Source organism: Danio aesculapii, chromosome 11 (assembly GCF_903798145.1).
Source record: "Danio aesculapii chromosome 11, fDanAes4.1, whole genome shotgun sequence".
In the NCBI taxonomy this organism is placed as follows: Eukaryota; Metazoa; Chordata; class Actinopteri; order Cypriniformes; family Danionidae; genus Danio; species Danio aesculapii.
In genome coordinates this window covers 44,133,511-44,155,204 of record NC_079445.1, presented here as the reverse complement: position 1 = coordinate 44,155,204, position 21,694 = coordinate 44,133,511, and the positions used below count along the sequence as shown (strand labels likewise).

The 21,694-nt window shown below is 34.0% G+C and overlaps 1 protein-coding gene across 3 annotated transcripts in view; it reads left to right on the top strand.

The window, feature by feature from the left end:
• The window catches only part of sptbn1 (spectrin, beta, non-erythrocytic 1), a 192,292-nt gene that overhangs the window by 80,696 nt on the left and 89,902 nt on the right, over positions 1-21,694 (top strand). The window contains exon 1 of one of the 3 annotated variants that reach the window (XM_056467684.1): positions 2,041-2,558. The exons of the other annotated variants lie outside the window; for them this stretch is intronic. Within the exon in view, the coding sequence (XP_056323659.1) occupies positions 2,444-2,558 (115 nt within the window). The 5' untranslated portion in view covers positions 2,041-2,443. Of the gene's footprint in view, positions 1-2,040; positions 2,559-21,694 lie in introns of those variants that run through there. 3 annotated transcript variants of the gene reach the window in all.

Sequence of the window (21,694 nt, the reverse complement as noted above, 5' to 3'; positions counted from 1 at the left end):
GCTTCATATGCATTTAAACTGAGCGTGCTAGTATGTTTCCGAATGATGCACGGGAGCCTTTTCTGTTCTTAATTCAGTGATGGAACAATTGCTCTGTCAGTAGAAGTCATGCACTCAAGCCATTGCATTGCAAATTAAATAAAAAGCATTGATTTATGTTCAATCCACTTAAATTTGTAAAAACTAATAAGTTAATTCATTCAACACATTAATTGTGTGGAAACCCAGCATTTTTACAGTGTGTTTGGTTGGAATACACTGTAAATAATGCTGGATTCCACACAATTCATTCATGCTGTCCCAAGTTAACTTAATCATTTTAACTCATTTAAGTAAACTGAACATAAAACAATTAAGTTGCCCCCTAAAAACACGTAAGAATTGTGTTTCAAATCTTTTAGTAGCTTGAGCAATCAGCAAACGTCATTTATTTGAGTAAATGAAAGAAGATATTATTATATAAAACAAAGCATTGATTTACAGCAAATCTGGGCTAAATAAATCTCCATTTTAACATCTGTAGATACCCATCATCTTCGTTTTTCATTGTGGCTTTAATACATTTGAGTGGGTTCACATAATCACTTTAGACCCCTAAAAGAGCAGCACACTCAAAAAATAATGTTTGTGTTTGATTAAACTACTTATTTAAAATGAGCTGAATCAACACACTTCTTGAGTTTTTTGGAGGGCAACTTGATTGTTTTAAGTTCAGTCCACTTAAATTTATAAAAATGATCAAGTTAACTTAATTTGTGTTGGGACAACATGAAGGAACTCAGTGAAACAGCATTTTTACAGTAAAGTTAAGTTTTTTTTTACTATTCTGGCTATTTTACAGTTATTAATTGGCTTTTATGCAATTATTAGTTTGACTTTTCAGTGATCGAGTGATAGAGACATGTTTTCCTAATGCTGAGGCTTCATATGCATTTAAACTGAGCGTGCTAATATGTTTCCGAATGATGCACGTGAGCTTTTTCTGTTCCTAAGCCAGTGATAGAACAATTGCTCTGTCAGTAGAAGTCATGCACTCAGGCCATTGCACTGCAAATTGAATAATAAGCATTGATTTATGTTCAATCCACTTAAATTTGTAAAAACTAATAAGTTAATTCATTCAACACAAATTAATTGTGTGGAAACCCAGCATTGTTTACAGCGTGTTTGGTTGGAATACACTGTAAATAATGCTGGATTCCACACAATTCATTCATGTTGTCCCAAGTTAACCTAATCATTTTATCTAATTTAAGTGAACTGAACATAAAACAATTAGGTTGCCCCCTAAAAACACGTAAGAATTGTGTTGTTTCAAATCTTTTAGTAGTTTGAGCAAGCAGCAAACGTCATTTATTTGAGTAAATGAAAGAAAATATTATTATATAAAACAAAGCATTGATTTACAGCATATCTGGGCTAAATAAATCTCCATTTTAACATCTGTAGATACCCATCATCTTTGTTTTTCATTGTGGCTTTAATACATTTGAGCGTGTTCACATAATCACTTTAGACCTCTAAAAGAGCAGCAGAGGGTCTGTTTGCTGTCAGGAAAGCTCCTCAAAGTGAGAATGATCTTCACCGTCCCGACGCAGCCGTGTGAAATTCCTGAGTGGGAATTAGCAGATGTTTATTTGTGCAACTCTCTGGCCAAACTTTGACAAGAGGTTCAAAGTTCTGCATTCATGGCTGATTCCCTCCTCCTCACCTTGCAGACAGATGGAGGAGGAGGAGGACAAAAAAACGGGGGGGAATTTTCAAGCAAACGCTGAATTTTCGGCAGGATGCAAATCAGTCCAACATTCCAAGAAGGCTGTTCTGTATTTCTTACGCCACTTTGCTTTGGTCTCGCATGACCCACATAACAATGCATGGAAATGGGCTGACTTCCTGCTCAAGATCCTTCCCCCAGTCCCCCTGTCTTCACCGGAGACTTGGTACGACCCGTCTCCTCCTCTTCTTTCATTGTAATGAGCTGGTGACATCATCTGCAAACACACACACACACACACACACATACACACATACACAGCCTGCTGAAATTACAACCCTCTCCTGCTCCAGAAAGGAAAAAAAGAGTCTCTCCATTGACTGTGGAGGATTGAGACTAACTAAAGGGAGAGTTAGCGCTGATCCATCCTCCACTGACAGGAGGAGGAGGAGCTGTCTGTCTGTGAGCTGTTTTAGTTTTTGGGGGGGAGATTGTGCTTTTGAATGGACAGAGTGTGAAGAGCAACCATCCTGGAGACAGCGGCAGCATGCTGGTCTCCTCCAAGACGTTAGATTGGGACGGAAACCTGCTTTTCGCTATTGGATATCCCTCGTTTTAGCTCAGAGAAAATCCAGCTTGTTTTTTCTTTCTGCGCCGGCTCTGTGGTTTCCTGGGAGGATTTTTTTTTTGTGAGGAATCTGGAAATAGTTTCCCTCTCGGTCAGGGATCATGGATTTGGAGTGGGCGTCCGGGGGCCCCGAGGGCTTCTATCAGGAGCCCAGCTTCCCTGCGCAAATGCCCTTCAACTATAACCAGCTCGAGGGCCGATTCAAACAGCTGCAAGGTAAGATGCGTCCTGATGATGATGGGATGCATTGTTTACAGCCGTTGCTACGCTGAGCTCTGTTCAAGGTGTCCGCGGGGTCTTAAAATGTCTTCAATTTCGCTCAAATTTAGGCCTTAAAGTCTTAAGTCCATTGAAATATGATGTGTTGTATGCCTTAAATGCTTTTAAACAGGGCTTAATTTTCCTTTGTCCATTTATAACTACACACAATACAATCCATCTGAAAAAATAACAAGTAAAATTGATTAACTCTAATTAGGAATATGGTTTAATTATCATCCTTACAATAATATGGGTGTTGCGACACATTATTTAAAATATATGGCTGAGAAATAGCTGATTTTTTATTTTAATGGGGCAAGTAAAAATATTCCACTGGCCATTACAAAAAATCCTTAGTGTTTTGCCCTGTAAAAGTCTGAAGTTTCATTCATAATGGTCTTAAAAAGGTCTTAAAAGTCTTAAATTTAACTTGATGAAACCTGCAGAAACCCTGTCTGTTATCAAGCCCATTCATGAATTTCCTATGAGGACAAAAGAGATGCATTTGCTTTTTTTTATTGTTTAAAAATGCTCTAAAATAGTGCATGATAGTACTTTTTTATTTTAAATGTTCCTCGTTTTTACTTTTTAAAAGCAGAGAGATTTGTGCATTAATAACAAGCGTTTTAATCCTCACATAAAAGGCGGGATTGGGAGTTTCAGACTGGATTAGTGCTTGGATTTTAGACACTTTTGCATGGATTTGGTGCTGAACTTCTACCTTTTCCGCTTGGCTTCCCTTCCCCAAAATCAATAAGAGGGCCGTTCGGGCTGAATGGGCCGTCATAGACAACAATGGAAAACCCGGGATGGTGGGAGTGGTTGTTTTGTTCTGCTGACTATGAGAGTGATAGAGGCATGTTTCTTAACGCTGAGGCTTCATATGCATTTAAACTGAGCGTGCTAATGAGCGCATATGTTTCAGAACGTTTGTAATTTTGTTCTTAATACTGTTATGGAACAATTGCTGTGTCATGCATTGAAGTCATTGCATTGCAAAGGTTAAAAAATGCATGGAAGATCTTTGCCTTTACTCATGCATTTTCTTGCCAGACTTTTTCCCTCAAATTTGCAACTTTTCTTTTTTGTAATGTTATTTTTGTAGGTCTTTTTTCTTGTTATTTCAGTTCTCACGGGTCTGGCCTGGTTTTTATTTCCTGCAATTGCAAATTCAAGATTTTTTCCCTCAATTCTGATTTCATTCTTCTCAATTGTGATATTTTTTTTTCTTAGAATTGCAGCTCAACATGCAAACACAAGTTAAAGTTTTTTTTTTAACAATTCTGACTATTTTATACAGTTATTAGTTTGCTTTAATCATTGAGAGTGATAGAGGCATGTCTCTTAATGCTGAGGCTTCATATGCATTTAAACTGAGCGTGCTAATGAGTGCATATGTTTCAGAATGTTTGTAATTCTGTTCTTAATACTATGATGAAACAATTGCTCTGTCATGCACTGAAGTCATTGCATTGCACATGTAATAAAATGCATGGAAGATCTTTGCCTTTACTCATGTATTTTCCTGCCAGTTAAAATTCTAACTTTTTTTTTGTATTTGCAAGGTTATTGGATGTTTTTTTGTTGTTGTTTCAGTTCTCACGGGTCTGGCCTGGTTTTTATTTCCTGCAATTGTAAATTCAAGATTTTTTCCTTAATTCTGATTTTATTCTTCTCAATTGTGACCTTTTTATTCTCAGAATTGCAGCTCAACATGCAAACACAAGTTAAAAACAATTCGGACTATTTTATAGAGCTAGTAGTTGGCTTTTCACAGTTGCCAGTAATAGAGACATGTTATGCATATAATCTGAGCATGCTAATATGTTTCAGAATGATGCACATGAGCTTTTTCTGTTCTTAACACTACGATTAAACAGTTACACTGTCAGTGGAAGTCATTGCATTGGAAATTGAATAAAATGCATGAAAGATCTTTGTCTTTACTCATTGCTTAAATGTATTTTAGCCAGTTTAAATTCTCACTTCTTTTGTATTTGTAAGGTTATTGGCTATTTTTTGTTGTTATGTCAGTTCTCACGGGTCTGGCTTGGTTTTTATTTCCTGCGATTGTAAATTCAAGGGATTTTTCCCTCTATTCTGATATCAGTCTTCTTAATTATGCCCCCTTTTTTCTCAGAATGGCAACATGCAAACGCAAGTTATAAGCTAACAATTCTGACTACTTTATACAGTTATTAGTTTGCTTTAATCATTGAGAGTGATAGAGGCATGTTTCTTAACGCTGAGGCTTCATATGCATTTAAACTGAGCGTGCTAATAAGTGCATATGTTTCAGAATGTTTTTAATTCTGTTCTTAATACTATGATGAAACAATTGCTCTGTCATGCATTGAAGTCATTGCATTGCAAATGTAATAAAATGCATGGAAGATCTTTGTCTTTACTCATTGCTTAAATGTATTTTAGCCAGTTTAAATTCTGACTACTTTTGTAGGTTATTGGATTTTTTTGTTGTTGTTTCAGTTCTCACGGGTCTGGCCTGGTTTTTATTTCCTGCAATTGTAAATTCAAGATTTTTTCCTTAATTGTGATTTTATTCTTCTCAATTGTGACCTTTTTATTCTCAGAATTGCAGCTCAACATGCAAACGCAAGTCAAAAGCTGATTTTTTAAAACAATTCAGACTATTTTATAGAGTTATTAGTTGGCTTTTCACAGTTGCCAGTAATAGAGACATGTTATGCATATAATCTGAGCATGCTAATATGTTTCAGAATGATGCACATGAGCTTTTTCTGTTCTTAATACTACGATTAAACAGTTACACTGTCAGTGGAAGTCATTGCATTGGAAATTGAATAAAATGCATGAAAGATCTTTGTCTTTACTCATTGCTTAAATGTATTTTAGCCAGTTTAAATTCTGACTACTTTTGCATTTGTAAGGTTATTGGCTATTTTTTGTTGTTATGTCAGTTCTCACGGGTCTGGTTTGGTTTTTATTTCCTGTGATTGTAAATTCAAGGGATTTTTCCCTCTATTCTGATATCAGTCTTCTTAATTATGCCCCTTTTTTTCTCAGAATGGCAACATGCAAAAGCAAGTTATAAGCTAACAATTCTGACTACTTAATACAGTTGTTAGTTGGTGTTTCACAGTTGAGAGTGATAGAGGCATGTTTCCTAACGCTGAGGCTTCATATGCATTTAAACTGAGCGTGCTAATATGTTTCAGAATGATGCATGTGAGCTTTTTCTGTTCTTAATATCATGATAAAACAATTGCTCTGTCATGCATTGAAGCCGTTGCATTGTAAATGTAATAAATCTTTGGCATTGCTCATTGCTTAAATGTGTTTTGGACTGTGCAATGCTTTTAGACTTCACAAAACTGGTTTAAAATGAAAAGCTGGTTTGCAGTTGTTGTTGTTTTCTGATCTGGTGTGGAGATCGATACATGTGCACTAGGCATTTGGCACTTCACCTACTCAGCGATTTCACAGGTTTCTCTCGTTTGCTGTTACTGTACTGCAGATGTGTCTCCGCTTTTTGTGTTTGATCAGAAATGCAGCTTTTGTTCATCATTAATGTGCTCCGGTCATAAACAGGGTGTTTGCATGAAACTAAACTCACAAAAGGGATTTTGATATGCATAAAAAGCACATAAACACAATACATTTGATTATATTTTAAATAATTAAAAGCTTCTTGCTTACAAATGGTAAGACTTTGGTTTGAAAGAGAATAAAGATTTAAAAAGACATTTTTGGGATACTTCAAGTCTTTTAAAATGATTCTAGCTGTAAATATGTATTTTTCTACAGTCTAAAAATGTGTTGTAAACAATTTATTTGGGCTGAACCAAACAAATTAAGTTGAATTTTCTGAAATTAAATTTGTTTGTTTGAATTCAACACAAATAAATTGTTTGCAACAGTTTTGCAGTCATAATTTTTTCAGTGCATTTTGCCTATTTTGTGATTCACTTTCTGTTTATTTTCGGTTGTGAATTGCATTATGGGATGTTGATCTTTGCTCTGTCCACTTTTGATGACTTTTATTGACATTTTAGTACACTGTAAAAAGTGATTAGTTACTCAAAGCGAGTAAACCAAGTTAACTTTACAAAAATAATGTAAGTAAACCCATTGTAACTTGGAATTAAGTTAATTTATATAATTATGCTAATTGTACTCACTTTAAGTCAACTAATTCCTTTTTAATGTCAGACTATTTTAGCACGTCAGTTTTCTAATAATTACTGTTGTTATTACAATATTACATATTTTGTGCTTCATTAATGGCCCGTTTCCATTGAGTGGTACGGTTCGGTTTGGTACACTTTTATGGCCGTTTCCACTGTCAAAAAGCGTACCGAACCGAACTGTACCGTACCACTTTTTAGGCACCCTTTCGAAAGGGTACCAAACACGAGAAAGGGTACCAAAAGGCGGAGGCACACGCGCAGCTGAACGCTATTGGTTTACAGAGATACGTCATTCGCTTAAGCAACAAGCCAGAATGAAAACAAAAACCCGCCATGTTTGAAATACACAGCGAGAGATTACAGCGGAATTATAAATACATATAATAACAAGCCATGGTCGATCCGAGCTCAAACAAACCTTGTCGTCGTCTTGATGAACAGCCACAAAGCCAAGAAGAAGAGCAGATTTACCCTATGCCCCGTAGTGTTTTACGAGCCAGTCTGAGGCGCGAGCGGTTTCGCTTTCTTGCTTGCGCTCGCGCACGTCTAACATTATATCTGAAATAACAAACTTCTTGAGCTGATGATAATAACCTGCGCTTGATTATTGACGTGCTTTTGAAACCCCATCCTGTCAGAAACTGACAAACGCGAGCGTGAAGCGCGAAGAAACAAAGGAGAAGCCGGAAAAAAAGGAGCACATTATTATTCAGCAAACATGAACAAAATGCCATGTATAACTCACTTATTATCTTCATCTTTTGGACTAATATGAACCGGGAATGATGGAATTGTTCTCTAACAGAGGCTACATGTGCTGCTGAAGATTACAGACACAGATAAGAGGTTTACACTGACTTTAGGCTATATGTTGTGTTGTTTTGAACCTAAATACGAACGAAATGACTGCTATATGTTGTTCTTCTGTAGTTGGTAACATATCGTAGACTGTAAGGGGCTGTATGTGTTTATATATGTTCGTTTATTTAGTTATTTAATATAATTACAGACGTTACAGTAGGCTGTTTTACATTATCATTGATCTGCAGTTATAATCAACTCATGTTCATTGAAAAGTTAGTAATAAACATGTATACACTAGTATTTATGTGTGTAAAGCATCTGTTTTATGTGAAGTGCTTTTCATATGATATGTGAGTGACCCATACAGCTTAATTGTAGACATTTCCTCGAGCGAGAATGACGTCGACTGAAACTTTCTGTCATACACCACGCCCACCAAAAGGGGACCCTTGGTAGTGGAAACGCAAGCCTGATAAAGGTGACCCGTACCAAACCGAACCGTACCGTACCGTACCAGTCAGTGGAAACGAGCCAATAAGTCTATAAAGTCTACAGTTATAGCTTGTATTGAATTTAGAAGACACACTGAAGTCTGGAAGAGCAGATTTATTATACCGTATGTCATTTTGCTAGATAAAGGTGTGTTGGAAAAAGTGATTAGTTTACTTTTATTTAAAAACTTAATGAAGCACAAAATATGTAATATTGTAATAATAACAGTAATTATTAGAAAACTGACGTGCTAAAATAGTCTGACACTAAAAAGGGATCAGCTGACTTTAAAAAAGTGAGTACAATTTGCATAATTATATAAATTAACTTAACAATTCCAAGTTACAATGGGTTTACTTACATTATTTTTGTAAATTCAACTTGGTTTACTCGCTTTAAGTAACTAATCACTTTTTGACAGTGTAGTTTGAGATAATATAGTGTATTAGATATAATATATAGTGAATTAAGTGTGTAAAATAACAGAAAATGTACTGACAGTTTATTACAAGGCTTTTGTAGCATAATATACAACACCAACCCAGGCAATTTAGCACTGCAAACTATTAAAAATGACAATAAAAGAAACATTTTCAAACTTTTCAATGTTGAAAATTATTAAAAGAAAGATTAAGGTCCCATAATGCATCTCAAAAGCAGAAATAAATGGGGAAAATAAAAACACGAATCAGAAAATAGGGAAAAACAGATATTTCTAACAGTGTATATATAAACTAGAATGACTCTCTGTAAATCCCCTTTCTCATTTGTGAAGAAATGAAAGCTGTGTTGCACGTTTATTTCTTTGATCCTTGAAAGCCCTTTTTGTTCATGTTTATGCATCTAGCAGCTGCTTTCATCCAGAGAAATGTGGCTAATCAGTAACTCTGAGCAGCCCGGCCCTTCCTGCAGTTCACTGATGAAAACTTGACCTTTTACCTGTGATCTGATGGACTGTGTGAGACTCAGCTTGTAAATATCTTGATATGTGCTTGGTTGGAGATAATGTGTATCTCTGTTGACTTTATACTCGTCATGCAATACAATACAATACAATACAATACAATACAATACAATACAATACAATTCATTCATTCATTCATTCATTCATTCATTCATTCATTCATTCATTCATTCATTCATTTTCCTTCGGCTTAGTCTCTATTTCAGAGGTCGCCACAGTGGTTCAGTGGTTGGCACCACAGCTAGAAGGTAACTGGTTCAGGTCCCGGCTGGGTCAGTTGGCAATTTTCTGTGGAGTTTGCATGTTCTCCCTGTGTCGGCGTGGGTTTCCTCTGGGTGCTCCGGTTTCCCCCACAGTCCAAACACATGCGCTATAGGGGAATTTAAGAACTAAATTAGACGTAGTGTATGAGTGTGTGTGTGTGAATGAGGGTGTATGGGTGTTTCCCATTACTGGGTTGTGGCTGGTAGGGCATCTGCTGCGTAAAACATATGCCGGAATAGTTGGCGGTTCATTCCGCTGTGACGACCGCTGATAAATAAGGGACTAAGGAAAATGATTGAATGAACGTACTTGAATATGGTTAGACTCCTCAGAAAACTATGAAACAGCTTTTATTGAGTTGTTTTTTACTTCTTCACGTTGTTTTGTATTTATGTGCTTGTAGATATTGTTTATTATATTTGTATGAGGATGCACTCCCTACAGAATCATCCCAATCAATCTGTAAACTGTATTCTTATCGCAATATACGTCACAGAATAACAAACTATCGCAATGCTGGATTTCTCCAATATCGTGCAGCGCTAGTTTCTACTTCAAAAATTCACATTTAAAGGTACAGTTCACCAAAAAATCAAAATGTACTCATTATTTACTGTCCCACAAATAGTTTCAAAGCCTTTATGAGTTTCTCTCTTCTGTCAAACACAAAAGATTAGACACTCACCGGCCACTTTATTAGGTACACCTTACTAGTACCGCGTTGGACCCCTTTTTGCCTTTAGAACTCTTTAATCCTTCAAGGTACTGGACATATTCCTCAGAGATTTTGCTCCATATTGACATGATAGCATCACTCAGTTGCTGCAGATTTGTCGGCTATCCATGATGCCAATCTCCCGTTCCACCACATCCCAAAGGTGCTCTATTGGATTGAGCTCTGATGACTGTGAAGGCCATTTGAGTACAGTGAACTCATTGTCATGTTCAAGAGACCAGTCTGAGATGATTCACGCTTTATGACATGGTGTGTTATCCTGCTGGAAGTAGCCATCAGAAGATGGAGACACTGTGGTCATAAAGGGATGGACATGGTCAGCAACAATACTCAGGTAGGCTGTGGTGTTGACACGATGCTCAATTGGTACTAATGAGCCCAAAGTGTGCCAAGAAAATATCCCCCACACCATTACACCTCCACCACCAGCCAGAACAGTTGATACAAGGCAGGATGGATCCATGCTTTCATGTTGTTGAGGCCAAATTCTGACCCGACCATCAGAATGTGGCAGCAGAAATGGAGACTCATCAGACCAGGCAACGTTTCTCCAATCTTCTATTGTCCAGTTTTGGTGAGCCTGTGTGAATTGTAGCCTCAGTTTCCTGTTCTTAGCTGACAGGAGTGGCACCCGGTGTGGTCTTCTGCTGCTGTAGCCCATCAACAAACATGCCACATTCAAAGTCACTTAAATCCCCTTTTCATCCCCATTTTGATGCTCGCTTTGAACTGCAGCAGATCCTCTTGACCATGCCTAAATGCATTAAGTTGCTGCCATGTGATTGGCTGATTAGACTGTTAACGCACAGTTGGACAGATGTACCTAATAAAGTGGCCGGTGAGTGTATTTAAAAAAGAAAGCTGAAAACCGGTAACCATTGACTTCCATACTAGGAAAAGCAAATACTATGCAAGTCAATGGTTACCAGTTTCCCACATTCTTCAAAATATTTTCATTTATATTCTGCACAAACAAAAAAAAACTCATAAAGAGTGAGTAAATGAGGACAGTTTTGAATGAACTATCCTTTTTAATGTTCATGAATTAAATGCATTTAAACAGCTTATATTAGCAGTCCTAAAAATGTGTCTTTAGGTTATAAGCATGCTCTGATCACACTTATTAGGCTGTATTTGCTTTCACACAGACATGTACTGTCTTGTTTCTCTCATGCAATGGTTTTGATATTAACTCAAAAGTGTTTTTGTCTTAAGATGTTTAATAGAAAATGCATGCATTCTTCAAGCTGTAGATCAACTAAGAGAAATGTCAGATTCTTGGCCTTCATGCTGCTGTTGTGGAGGAACTGCAGAGAATAAACACACAGCTTCTTTTCCTCAGATGCTTTACTGACTGCAAGCCTGCATGTGTCCAGCTGATCTCGGCCTTTTTTTCCTCCTCAATCGGGTTGTTTTGCGTGCTGAAGCAGATCTTTTGTTCTGGTCTCTCAGTCTCTGCTCTGCTCAATGAGCTTCTGTTGGCTGCTGGCAGAGATATCACTCCGTTTAGGATGCTTATGTTGTGCTTTTATACAGTCAAAGCTAAATTTATTCAATATTTAGCACTTAATCACAGCTTATTGGATGGCTATAGTATTATTCGCCCTCCTGTGAATTCTTTTTCAGATATTTCCCAAATGATGTTGAACAGATTCAGGAATTTTTCACAGTATTTCCTATAATATGTTTTCTTCTGGAGAAAGTCTTATTTGTTTTATTTCGGCTAGAATAAAAGCAGTTTTGAATTTATTTAAATATCATTTCAGGTCGATATTATTAGCCCCCTTAAGCTATATTTGTTTTGGATTGTCTACAGAACAAACCACTGGTGTACAATGGTTTGCCTAATTACCATAGTTAACCCAATTAAGTTATTGTAGCCAATCTGAAGCATCTTTATCGGCTAATAACATTGACCTTAGTAGTTTTTACAGGGTTCGTACGGGTGCTGGAAATCCTGAAAAATGCTTGATTTTTAATATAGGTTGGGAAAGTGCTTAGATTTTGGACAAAGTGCTTGAACCTGCTTGAATTTGAAGTTGCATGGCTCGAAATTGTGACCTGCAGAATATAATATGTACTTCACAAGTACTAATAAACAAACAATCTCTTAAAGGCAGGTAATAAGCCTCTAGTCAATAGTGAAAATTGGTACTTAAGCTATAGTGTTACTGGAACTTTTATTTTTAACAGTAGTGTTTTTTTATTTATTAACCAGTTACTTAAAGGTTCTTTAGGGTTTCTTTTATGGCATCATTACAAAAACTATCACTCAATTGAATGGTCGTTATCACCTGATAGATATGGGCCACTTGGGGCCTTCTGTGACTACTGGTAGGCTCAGAAGGCTGTTATCATCCATCCACATGGTTAATCAGCTATACTAATAATGAAGACTTTAAATCAGATCTGTTTTTACATTAATGTGACTGTTGGGTTTAGGGTTGGTAGACGTTATTAAAATACATCTAATGGGAAATTTAATAAGTAATATAAATCATTTCCGTTATCGTCCAGCCACAGCCATATGTGATCAATAGCTGATTAACCATGTGGATGGATGATAACAGCCTTCTGAGCCTACTAGTAGGTGCAGAAAGCCACTAGTAGCCCATATCTATCAGCTGATAACCACTGATAACGCCCATTTAATCGAGTGATAGTGATGTAGAATAAAATCATGCAGAATATGTACTTCACACATACTAATAAACAGACAATCTCTTAAAGGCAGGGAATAAGCCTCTAGTCAATATAGTAGCTATAGTGTTACTGGAACTTTTATTTTTAACAGTAGTGTTTTTTTATTTGTTAACCAGTTACTTAACAAATCTTTAGGGTTTCTTTTCTTATCTTTAGGAGCTTTTATTTTGGATCTTTCAGACACTGGAAGGTTCTTCAAGGAATTGTAAGTTCTTTGCAGCTGATCTTTTAACAATTAAATCCATGGACTGCATTTTCAGAGCAACTCAGGAACCAGATCCAGGCAAACATGATTAGCAACATCTCAAAATATATGGCTGTGTAAATCTAAAGCTGTTCTTCAGAAAAGCACTAATGCAAATAATGTGATGGAGATAGTAGTTCTGGAGGCCGCTGAACATCTGCAGTGCTGCACTACTGAACATCTTCGTGTCCAAGGGTGGAGTTGAAACCAGTCAACCTGAAACAGCACAACAGCTTGAGTGGCAGTTACTTACACCTGTGACACACACACACACACACACACACACACACACACACACACACACACATACTGTATTAAAGTTGATAGCCACCTGGCCATCGGGAAGAAGGAGGCGGAGAACCAACGAACTTTTAAATAATTTTAATGAGCAAAATAAAACAAACTGAAACCAAAAGCAAAGCATAAAGTGTCCAGGCCTGGTCCTCTTTCGTCTTCCACTGCTGTCTCTCCTCCTTTAATGATCCAGAGCTCCTCATAGGGACTCTAGGCCGGTGCTTGACGTTATCACTCAAGTCCCAGCCTCATCCCATGCCCACGGCTCTCTGCCCCGCCCACTTGCTACAGTTTTGCCCAGCCCACTTACTACAGTTTTGCCCCGCCCACTTGCTACACGTTTGTGTGATTCAACACACCCAAAGGTCCCCATTATACACTCATTGCAATGCAGTGCCAGGCATGAAGCAAGTGTTTCTTTGCTAGTTTCATCTCGGCGCAGGTATCATTTTCAACATCCTGAAAATACCTCAGATCTGCTCCTCATCTGTTTTATTCCTCTATATAAGTCTAAATATCCAGCTTCACAGGCTGCTCTCCTCTAAGGGCACATCCTGACCCTCTTGTACACTAGTGAGTGCGCGACGTGGATGTTTTCTGAGTGTCTGTGTTGTGTGTTTTCCCTCATGTGACAGAATGTTCTGGCTGAAGTGTGACATTGATGCTGCTGTCCGTGAGTTTTCTGGTTGCCACAACAGGAATGTCATCAGTAGTAATGTGGCATGATAAACATTGATGCGCTTCACTGCTGCTCTGTTTGTTTAAATGAGAGAAATGTCAGAAATGAAGAGCCGGATGCTCATCTCTCACTGTCATGAACTGGATTATCAACTTTCAAGACAACTAGACACTCGATAAAGATGCAGATGTACAGCTGAAATATTTATTTTTTATATATAAATAAGAAATGGTGGCACGGTGGCTCAGTGGTTAGCACTGTGGCCTCACAGCCAAAAGGTCGCTGGTTTGAGTTCCGGCTGGCTCAGCTGGCATTTCTGTGTGGAGTTTGCATGTTCTCCCCGTGATGGCGTAGGTTTCCTCCGGGTGCACTGTGAATTGGCCGTAGTGTATGAGTGTGAGTGTATGGGTGTTTCCCAGTGCTGAGTTGTGTCTGGAAGGGCATTCGCTGCATAAAACATATGGCGGTGATGTGCCAGGAGGCACACCCTTGCCGTAAAATGCACCCCTCTAAAATGTGCATCTATTGACTGAAATTGATTCAGAAAAATTAATAATAGAGTGATGACACTAATGAGAGTGAATGATGTGAGTTTCATAAATGTAAATAAATAAATAAATAAATAAATAAATAAATAAATAAATAAGTGGACTTTAAACACAATACTGATGAGATTAAGTAAATTGTTTAATGTGAGGTTTAGTTTAAAACAGCAATTTTATATGCTCCCTGTAGCCTAAATGTCTGTTTAAAACCCACCAAAAGCCTAATTTTAGGCTACACTACAGTCAGAATTATTATTTTACATTTACTTGTAAACGGGCTGCACGGTAGCGCATTGGGTAGTACAATCACCTCACAGCAAGAAGGTTGCTGGTTCGAGGCACGGCTGGACCAGTTGGCATTTCAGTGTGGAGTTTGCATGTTCTCCCCGTGTTGGCGAGGGTTTCCTCAGGGTGCTCCGGTTTCCCCCACAGTCCAAACACATGTGCTATAGGGGAATTGAGTAGGCTAAATTGTCCGTAGTGTATGTGTGTGAATGAGTGTGTTTGGATGTTTCCCAGTGATGGGTTGCTGCTGGAAGGGCATCCACTGTGTAAAACATATGCTGGATAAGTTGGTGGTTCATTCCGCTGTGGCGACCCCAGATTAATAAAAGGACTGAGCCTGAAAAGAAAATGAATGAATGATGTACTTGTAAACCTAGTGCGTTTTAAAATGTTTTCATTACTTGTCTTTGCTTTATCCATCAAGTCTATGAGGGGGTGCATTTTGCGGCAGGGGTGCATTTCTCGGCACAACACCAGAGTAGTTGGTGGTTCATTCTGCTGTGGCGACCCCTGATGAATAAAGGGACTAAGCTGAAGGAAAATGAATGAATGAATGAATAACTTTATATGTGCATAATTTTCTTCTTATTTTTTTCTGTTTTGTAATTCATTCTCTTAATAAATTACTCTAAATGATAAATTAAATAAATTCTAAAGTAATATTTGATTTTATTAATTAGAGTAATCCAACATTATACATTTAAAAATTCTCATTTTTTTATTTAAACAGACAGAGCGAACGTTTTAATAATTTCTGAAGCTTTTTCTTATTTATTTGCTCTTATATGGCTGTTTAACTGTAACATTAAAAACTATTTTATTAAAACTATTTCAATTAAAACTCTTTTCAGATATTAATACTTTTCAATAAATTTTTTCATTAGTTAAAATTAACTTCTGAAAAATGTTTAAACCTGTAGATGCGTATAAGCAACTCGTATATAAAAAAAACTGCTGCCTTTTTGTTTTTGACTTAAATCTATATATAAGTAATTATAAACAAATTAGTATTAAAGATACTTCTATACAAGACAAGAAACATTGAACATTACTTTCATATTTATGGGCTCTCCCTGATTTGTGTTATGTTACTGACTTTTACATTTATTTATATACATTAAACTTTATTTTGTTTTCAATTTATTTCATTTACATTTTTAAATAAAATTTTATGTATTTTTAATGCAATTTACTTTTCTTTTCCTTTCTTTCTTTCTTTCTTTCTTTTCTTTTTAATTTAGCTTTGTTTTTGTTTTGTTTAATATAATGTTATTTAATTTAATTGTATTTTTTGTTTATTTTTAATTTTTTAATTTTATTTAATTTTATTTTTATTGTATTTTATTTTTATTTTTATTTTTATTTTTATTTTTATTTTTTTATTTTATTTATTTTTATTTTTATTTATTTTTATTTTTATTTTTTTATTTTATTTATTTTTATTTTATTTATTTTTATTTTATTTTTTATTAGTATTTTTTGTTAATTTGTTTATTTATTTTTTTATTATTTATTTTTTTATTTTTTTATTTATTTTATTTTATTTTTTTATTATTTTTATTTATTTATTTATTTATTTTATTTTTTTATTTATTTTTTTTTATTTAATTTAATTTAATTTATTTATTTATTTAATTTTTTTATTATTTTTATTTATTTATTTATTTATTTTTTTTTTTTTAATTTAATTTAATTTAATTTATTTATTTATTTTCCTCGAAAGAAAGTGAAAATCAAGCCCTGCCTTAAAATCTTTCCTCAATAATCGTTTGCGGCAGAAATACATGTGATTCTGTGTGTGTTTGTGGCCAGCGCTCATGTGGGTTCAGATGCTCATTGTTTGTGTGCTGTTTTCAGTCAGAGGTGTTGAAGCTGATGCTTTTTTATTTTCATGCCGAATGAGAGATCTGTGAGCCGCTGTTCGTCCACACAGGAAGCCCAGAAATTCCTTTCTGATGACGCCACAGGAAATGGATCAATCAGACACTCACAGTCCAGCTTTCTTAAAGAGATAGTTCACCCAAAAATGAACATTGTCATCATTTCCTCGTCCGCCACTTGTTCCAAACCTGTCTGAGTTTCTTTCTTTTTTGGTTTCTACTATGGATGTGAAATTTTAGATAAATGAACAGCGTGCTTAATTATAATAATTGACTTAAATCAACAGTAACAGTTCCAAGTTACAAAGGTTTTACTCAGTCGCTCTTAAGGCAACAGGTTTACTCACTTTTTACAGTGAGTGAAGAAAGAAATTCATAAAGGTTTACAACCACTTGAGTGTGAGTAAATGATGAGGACATTTTCATTTTGGTGTGAACTATCCCTTTAACCATAACGTTATATTTCTGAGTCTCTTCAGTGATCTGTGGGATGCGAGGATCCCCAGATTTGACCTTCCTCAGTTTCCAAATAATTCAGCCATTTTTTTTTTCCGAGAACAGCACCATTTTACAGATATATTCAATGGAATGTGTGTCTGTGCTTTTTCATTTAGCTGGAATTCACATTCAGACTGCTGGACTGAGGCTGAATAATATTTCATAATCATGTTTAGGGGCTGGAAGAGCTCCTGTAGACTGGCTGTGATGTATATAGATGGATGCTTTGCTGAATCTGATCATTCTGAGCTTTAAAATGTTTATTTTTATCATGTAAGGATGTAGTAAATGAATAAAAGTGAGTATAGAAGTGTTTAAAAGTGAGTTCAAAGACTTTTATGATGTTAAAATTGAAATAAAAAGAATTCCTTTGATCTTTTCTGATTCATCAAAGAATTCTAAAAACAAATTCTTTAACAGTTTTCTCAAAAATATGAATATTATATGAATATTATAATATCATTACTGATAGTTATAATAATGATAGTTGTTAATAGATGAAGTTTTTGAGCTTTGTTTAATGAATTTATGCCAAAAAGTCAAATTGAGGGTTGAAATATGGCTATTGAGAATTGGTCAATTAAAGCACAAAATGTTAATTAAAACTTAAAATAATAATTCGTTATTTAATAAATGATATTTGATGTGTTTAGTATAATTAATTTGATTTTACACAAATTGTATTTAATTTTATTTCATATTTTTAATGATTCCTCAAGGGACCGTGTGACAGAAAAGTGCAGGACTGCGTCACTGGAATAAATAATCATTACATTAAAAATTTCACTTTGAAAACATTTACCTCAAAAAATATGAATGATGTTATAATTATTATTATTATTATTATTGTTGTTGTTGTTGTTATCATTTTTATTATTATTATTATTTTTTTTTTTATTATTATTATTGGTTTTATTATTATTATTATTTTTATTATTATTATTGGTTTTATTATTATTATTATTATTATTATTATTTTATTTTATTTTTTTATTATTATTATTGGTTTTATTATTATTATTATTATTATTTTATTATTATTATTATTATTATTTTTTTTTATTATTGTTGTTTTTATTATTATTATTATTATTATTTATTTATTTTTATTATTATTTTTTTATTATTGTTGTTTTTATTATTATTATTATTATTTATTATTATTATTATTATTATTATTATTATAATTATTATTATTATGGTTGTTGTTGTTATTATTATATTATTATTATTGTTGTTGTTGTTGTTGTTGTGGTTATTATTATTAAATAGGTCTTACTTGAGCTGTGTGTAATTAATTCATAATAAATATTAAAATTACACTATGGCCAAATAAAAAAAAAGCTCAAATAAATTATTATTTATTTGCTGTAAACATAATATGTAGAATTTATATTTTCATGATACATTTTTTTGTGTTTATTTTACATTTAATATATAATTTAATTTTCCAAAAGTTTTTGCATATTTAATTGAATATTTTAGAATGTGCTGAAAATAATCACAATGCAAACATTCCTAAATTAAACCTAATTAAGCTAAATATTTGTTATTTGTGTCGAAAATGTAAAGAAAAATCCCTAAATTCACTTGTGGAGCATAGAACTGCCCCCAAACTCCAGAAGTTTGATTCTGTGTGAATCTGCAAGCTCTGCGTTTTGTTCTGTTGATGAAATTAATTCAGACAATGATATCTGCATGTCAGGATGCAGGGTGGGTTTGTTTTCAACTCGGCAAACAAAGATTTGGAGGCTGCAGGAAGCACCAACAAATCAACATTCGCTAAACTCTCTCGACCACACAAACATCCTACAACATCACCATTTAAAACCGCCTCAAACATCACAATTATCATTAAAAACTGCTTCAAACGTCACAATTATGATTCAAAACCTTCTCAGACATCACAATTATCATTAAAACATTCTCAAATATCACAATTATCATTTAAAACCTTTTCAGATTTTGTAATTATCATTCAAAACTCTCAAATATTGTAGTTATCATTTAAAAACTGTCTCAGATATCACAATTATCATTCAAAACCATTTCAAATACTGCAATAATCATTCAAATCTGTCTCAAACATCTCAATTATCATTCAAATCTGTCTCAAACATCTCAATTATCATTCAAGACCATCTCAAATATTGCAATTATAATTCAAAACCTTTTAAAATATTGCAATTATCATTCAAAACTGTCTCAAACATCTCAATTATCATTCAAGACCATCTCAAATATCACAATTATCATTTAAAACTGTCTCAAATATCACAATTATCATTCAAAACTGTCTCAAAAATCACAATTATCATTAAAAACGGTTTTAAATATCACAATTATCATTCAAAACTGTCTCAAAAATCACAATTATCATTAAAAACGGTCTCAAATATCACAATTATCATTAAAAACGGTCTCAAATATCACAATTATCATTAAAATCGGTCTCAAATATCACAGTTATCATTCAAAACTGTCTCAAATATCTCAATTATCATTAAAAACGGTCTCAAATATCACAGTTATCATTCAAAACTGTCTCAAAAATCACAATTATCATTAAAAACAGTCTCAAAAATCACAATTATCATTAAAAACAGTCTCAAATATCACAATTATCATTCAAAATCATCTCAAATATCACAGTTACCATTCAAAACCTTCTCAAATTTTGTCATTATCATTCAAAACTATCTGAAATATCACAATTATTATTCAAAACAGTCTCAAACATTGCAATTATCATTCAAAATCATCTCAAATATTGTAAATATCATTCAAAATCATCTCAAATATTGTAAATATCATTCAAATCTGTCTCAAACATCTCAGTTACCATTCAAAACAGTCTCAAACATTGCAATTATCATTCAAAATCATCTCAAATATTGTAAATATCATTCAAATCTGTCTCAAACATCTCAATTACCATTCAAAACCATCTCAAAAATTGCAATTATCATTCAAAACCATCTCAAATTTTGTAAATATCATTCAAAATCATCTCAAATATCAAAGTTACCAATCAAAACCATCTCAAATTTTGTAAATATCATTCAAAATCATCTCAAATATCAAAGTTACCATTCAAAACCATCTCAAATTTTGTCATTACCATTCAAACTGTCTCAAATGTGGCAATTATCATTCAAAACTTTCTCAAACATCACAATTATCATTCAAAATAGGGCTACATGAATAATATGCAATGTTGTTGTTGAGTTTTGTGATTACATTTCGATGATTACGTTTCCTTAGAAAACTGCTATTTTTTAATTAGCTTTAGTTTAAAAGCCTCGGCAGATATTCTGATTCTGATTGGCTCTTGTCATTTTCCTGCCGTCAGAGTTTACTTTCAGCTCTGTGTTCAGCTTTGGTCTGCTCCAGCCAATAGCAGAACAGCAGCTACTGGGGAGGCGGGGCTAAAGATAGTCAGGCCTGATCTGATTGGTCAGATTTAAATAAACAACCTATGCTAGAAATAAATGTAATTTATCACATGTGACTGTGATAGGTAAACTGCATATACTAATATCACGATAATGATAATCTTACGATGTATTCTGCATCCCTTTTCAAAACCTTCAGAAACATCACAAAAGTTTCTCACAAAACTTTTAGAGTTAAATAATTTACACAGGAGATTTTTTGGGGGGTGAAAAATATCTAATTTCATAAGAGTTACCAAAAAATAACTGTTTAGAATAACAATGTTTGTGTGTATGTGGATATCCCTGTGTAAAATTTGGTGTATTAATGTGGAAGTGGAGATGTATGGCTCAAAGAAGGACAAAAAAAGCTAATTTTCAGTAAACAGTCTATTCAAATATGTATTATAATTGAAATATACAAGTACAAGTTGATAGTGCAACAAAAGAAACATCTAATAGTGTATTTTGGAAGAAAATATTTTTATTGTGTTCAGAAAATGTAGAAATCATGTTTGTACTATATATGAGAACATCTCAGTGGCTCATTATCTGTGGTGGTTTTATTTATTTCTGCCAGGTTTAAGTGAATTAAAGCTCATCCTGCCCTGAGTTTCTGCTTATAGGAATAAACAGACATGAATCTTCTCTCTGGTCTCCAATCCAGACTCCAGTATTGATTTATCTGAGCAGACTCGCCCGCTCAATGCCGTTTGCCCTCAATGTCAGCTGCCATTCAGTTGGCTTTCAGCCATTGGCCTACAAATATATTAAAGGGGATTTATTACTGTATGTTTTGTTTTACAAGATGTAAAATAAGTTCCTAGAGTCTGTACATCCTTAGAGAAAATGTAAACAATTACTAGAAGTTTAATAATATCTAATAATGTTATTAATTTAATAATTAAAAATAATAATACATGTAAAATTTTATTTTAAATTATTTTATTTCATTTTTTTGCTATTAAAATAATGGTAAAACCCTTTGATTTAATTTCAATTTAATGTAAATATTATTATAATAAAATATATAATTTAATAATGCTTATTATTAATTTAACAATAATTAATAGTTTAATATGATTAATTTAATAATAACT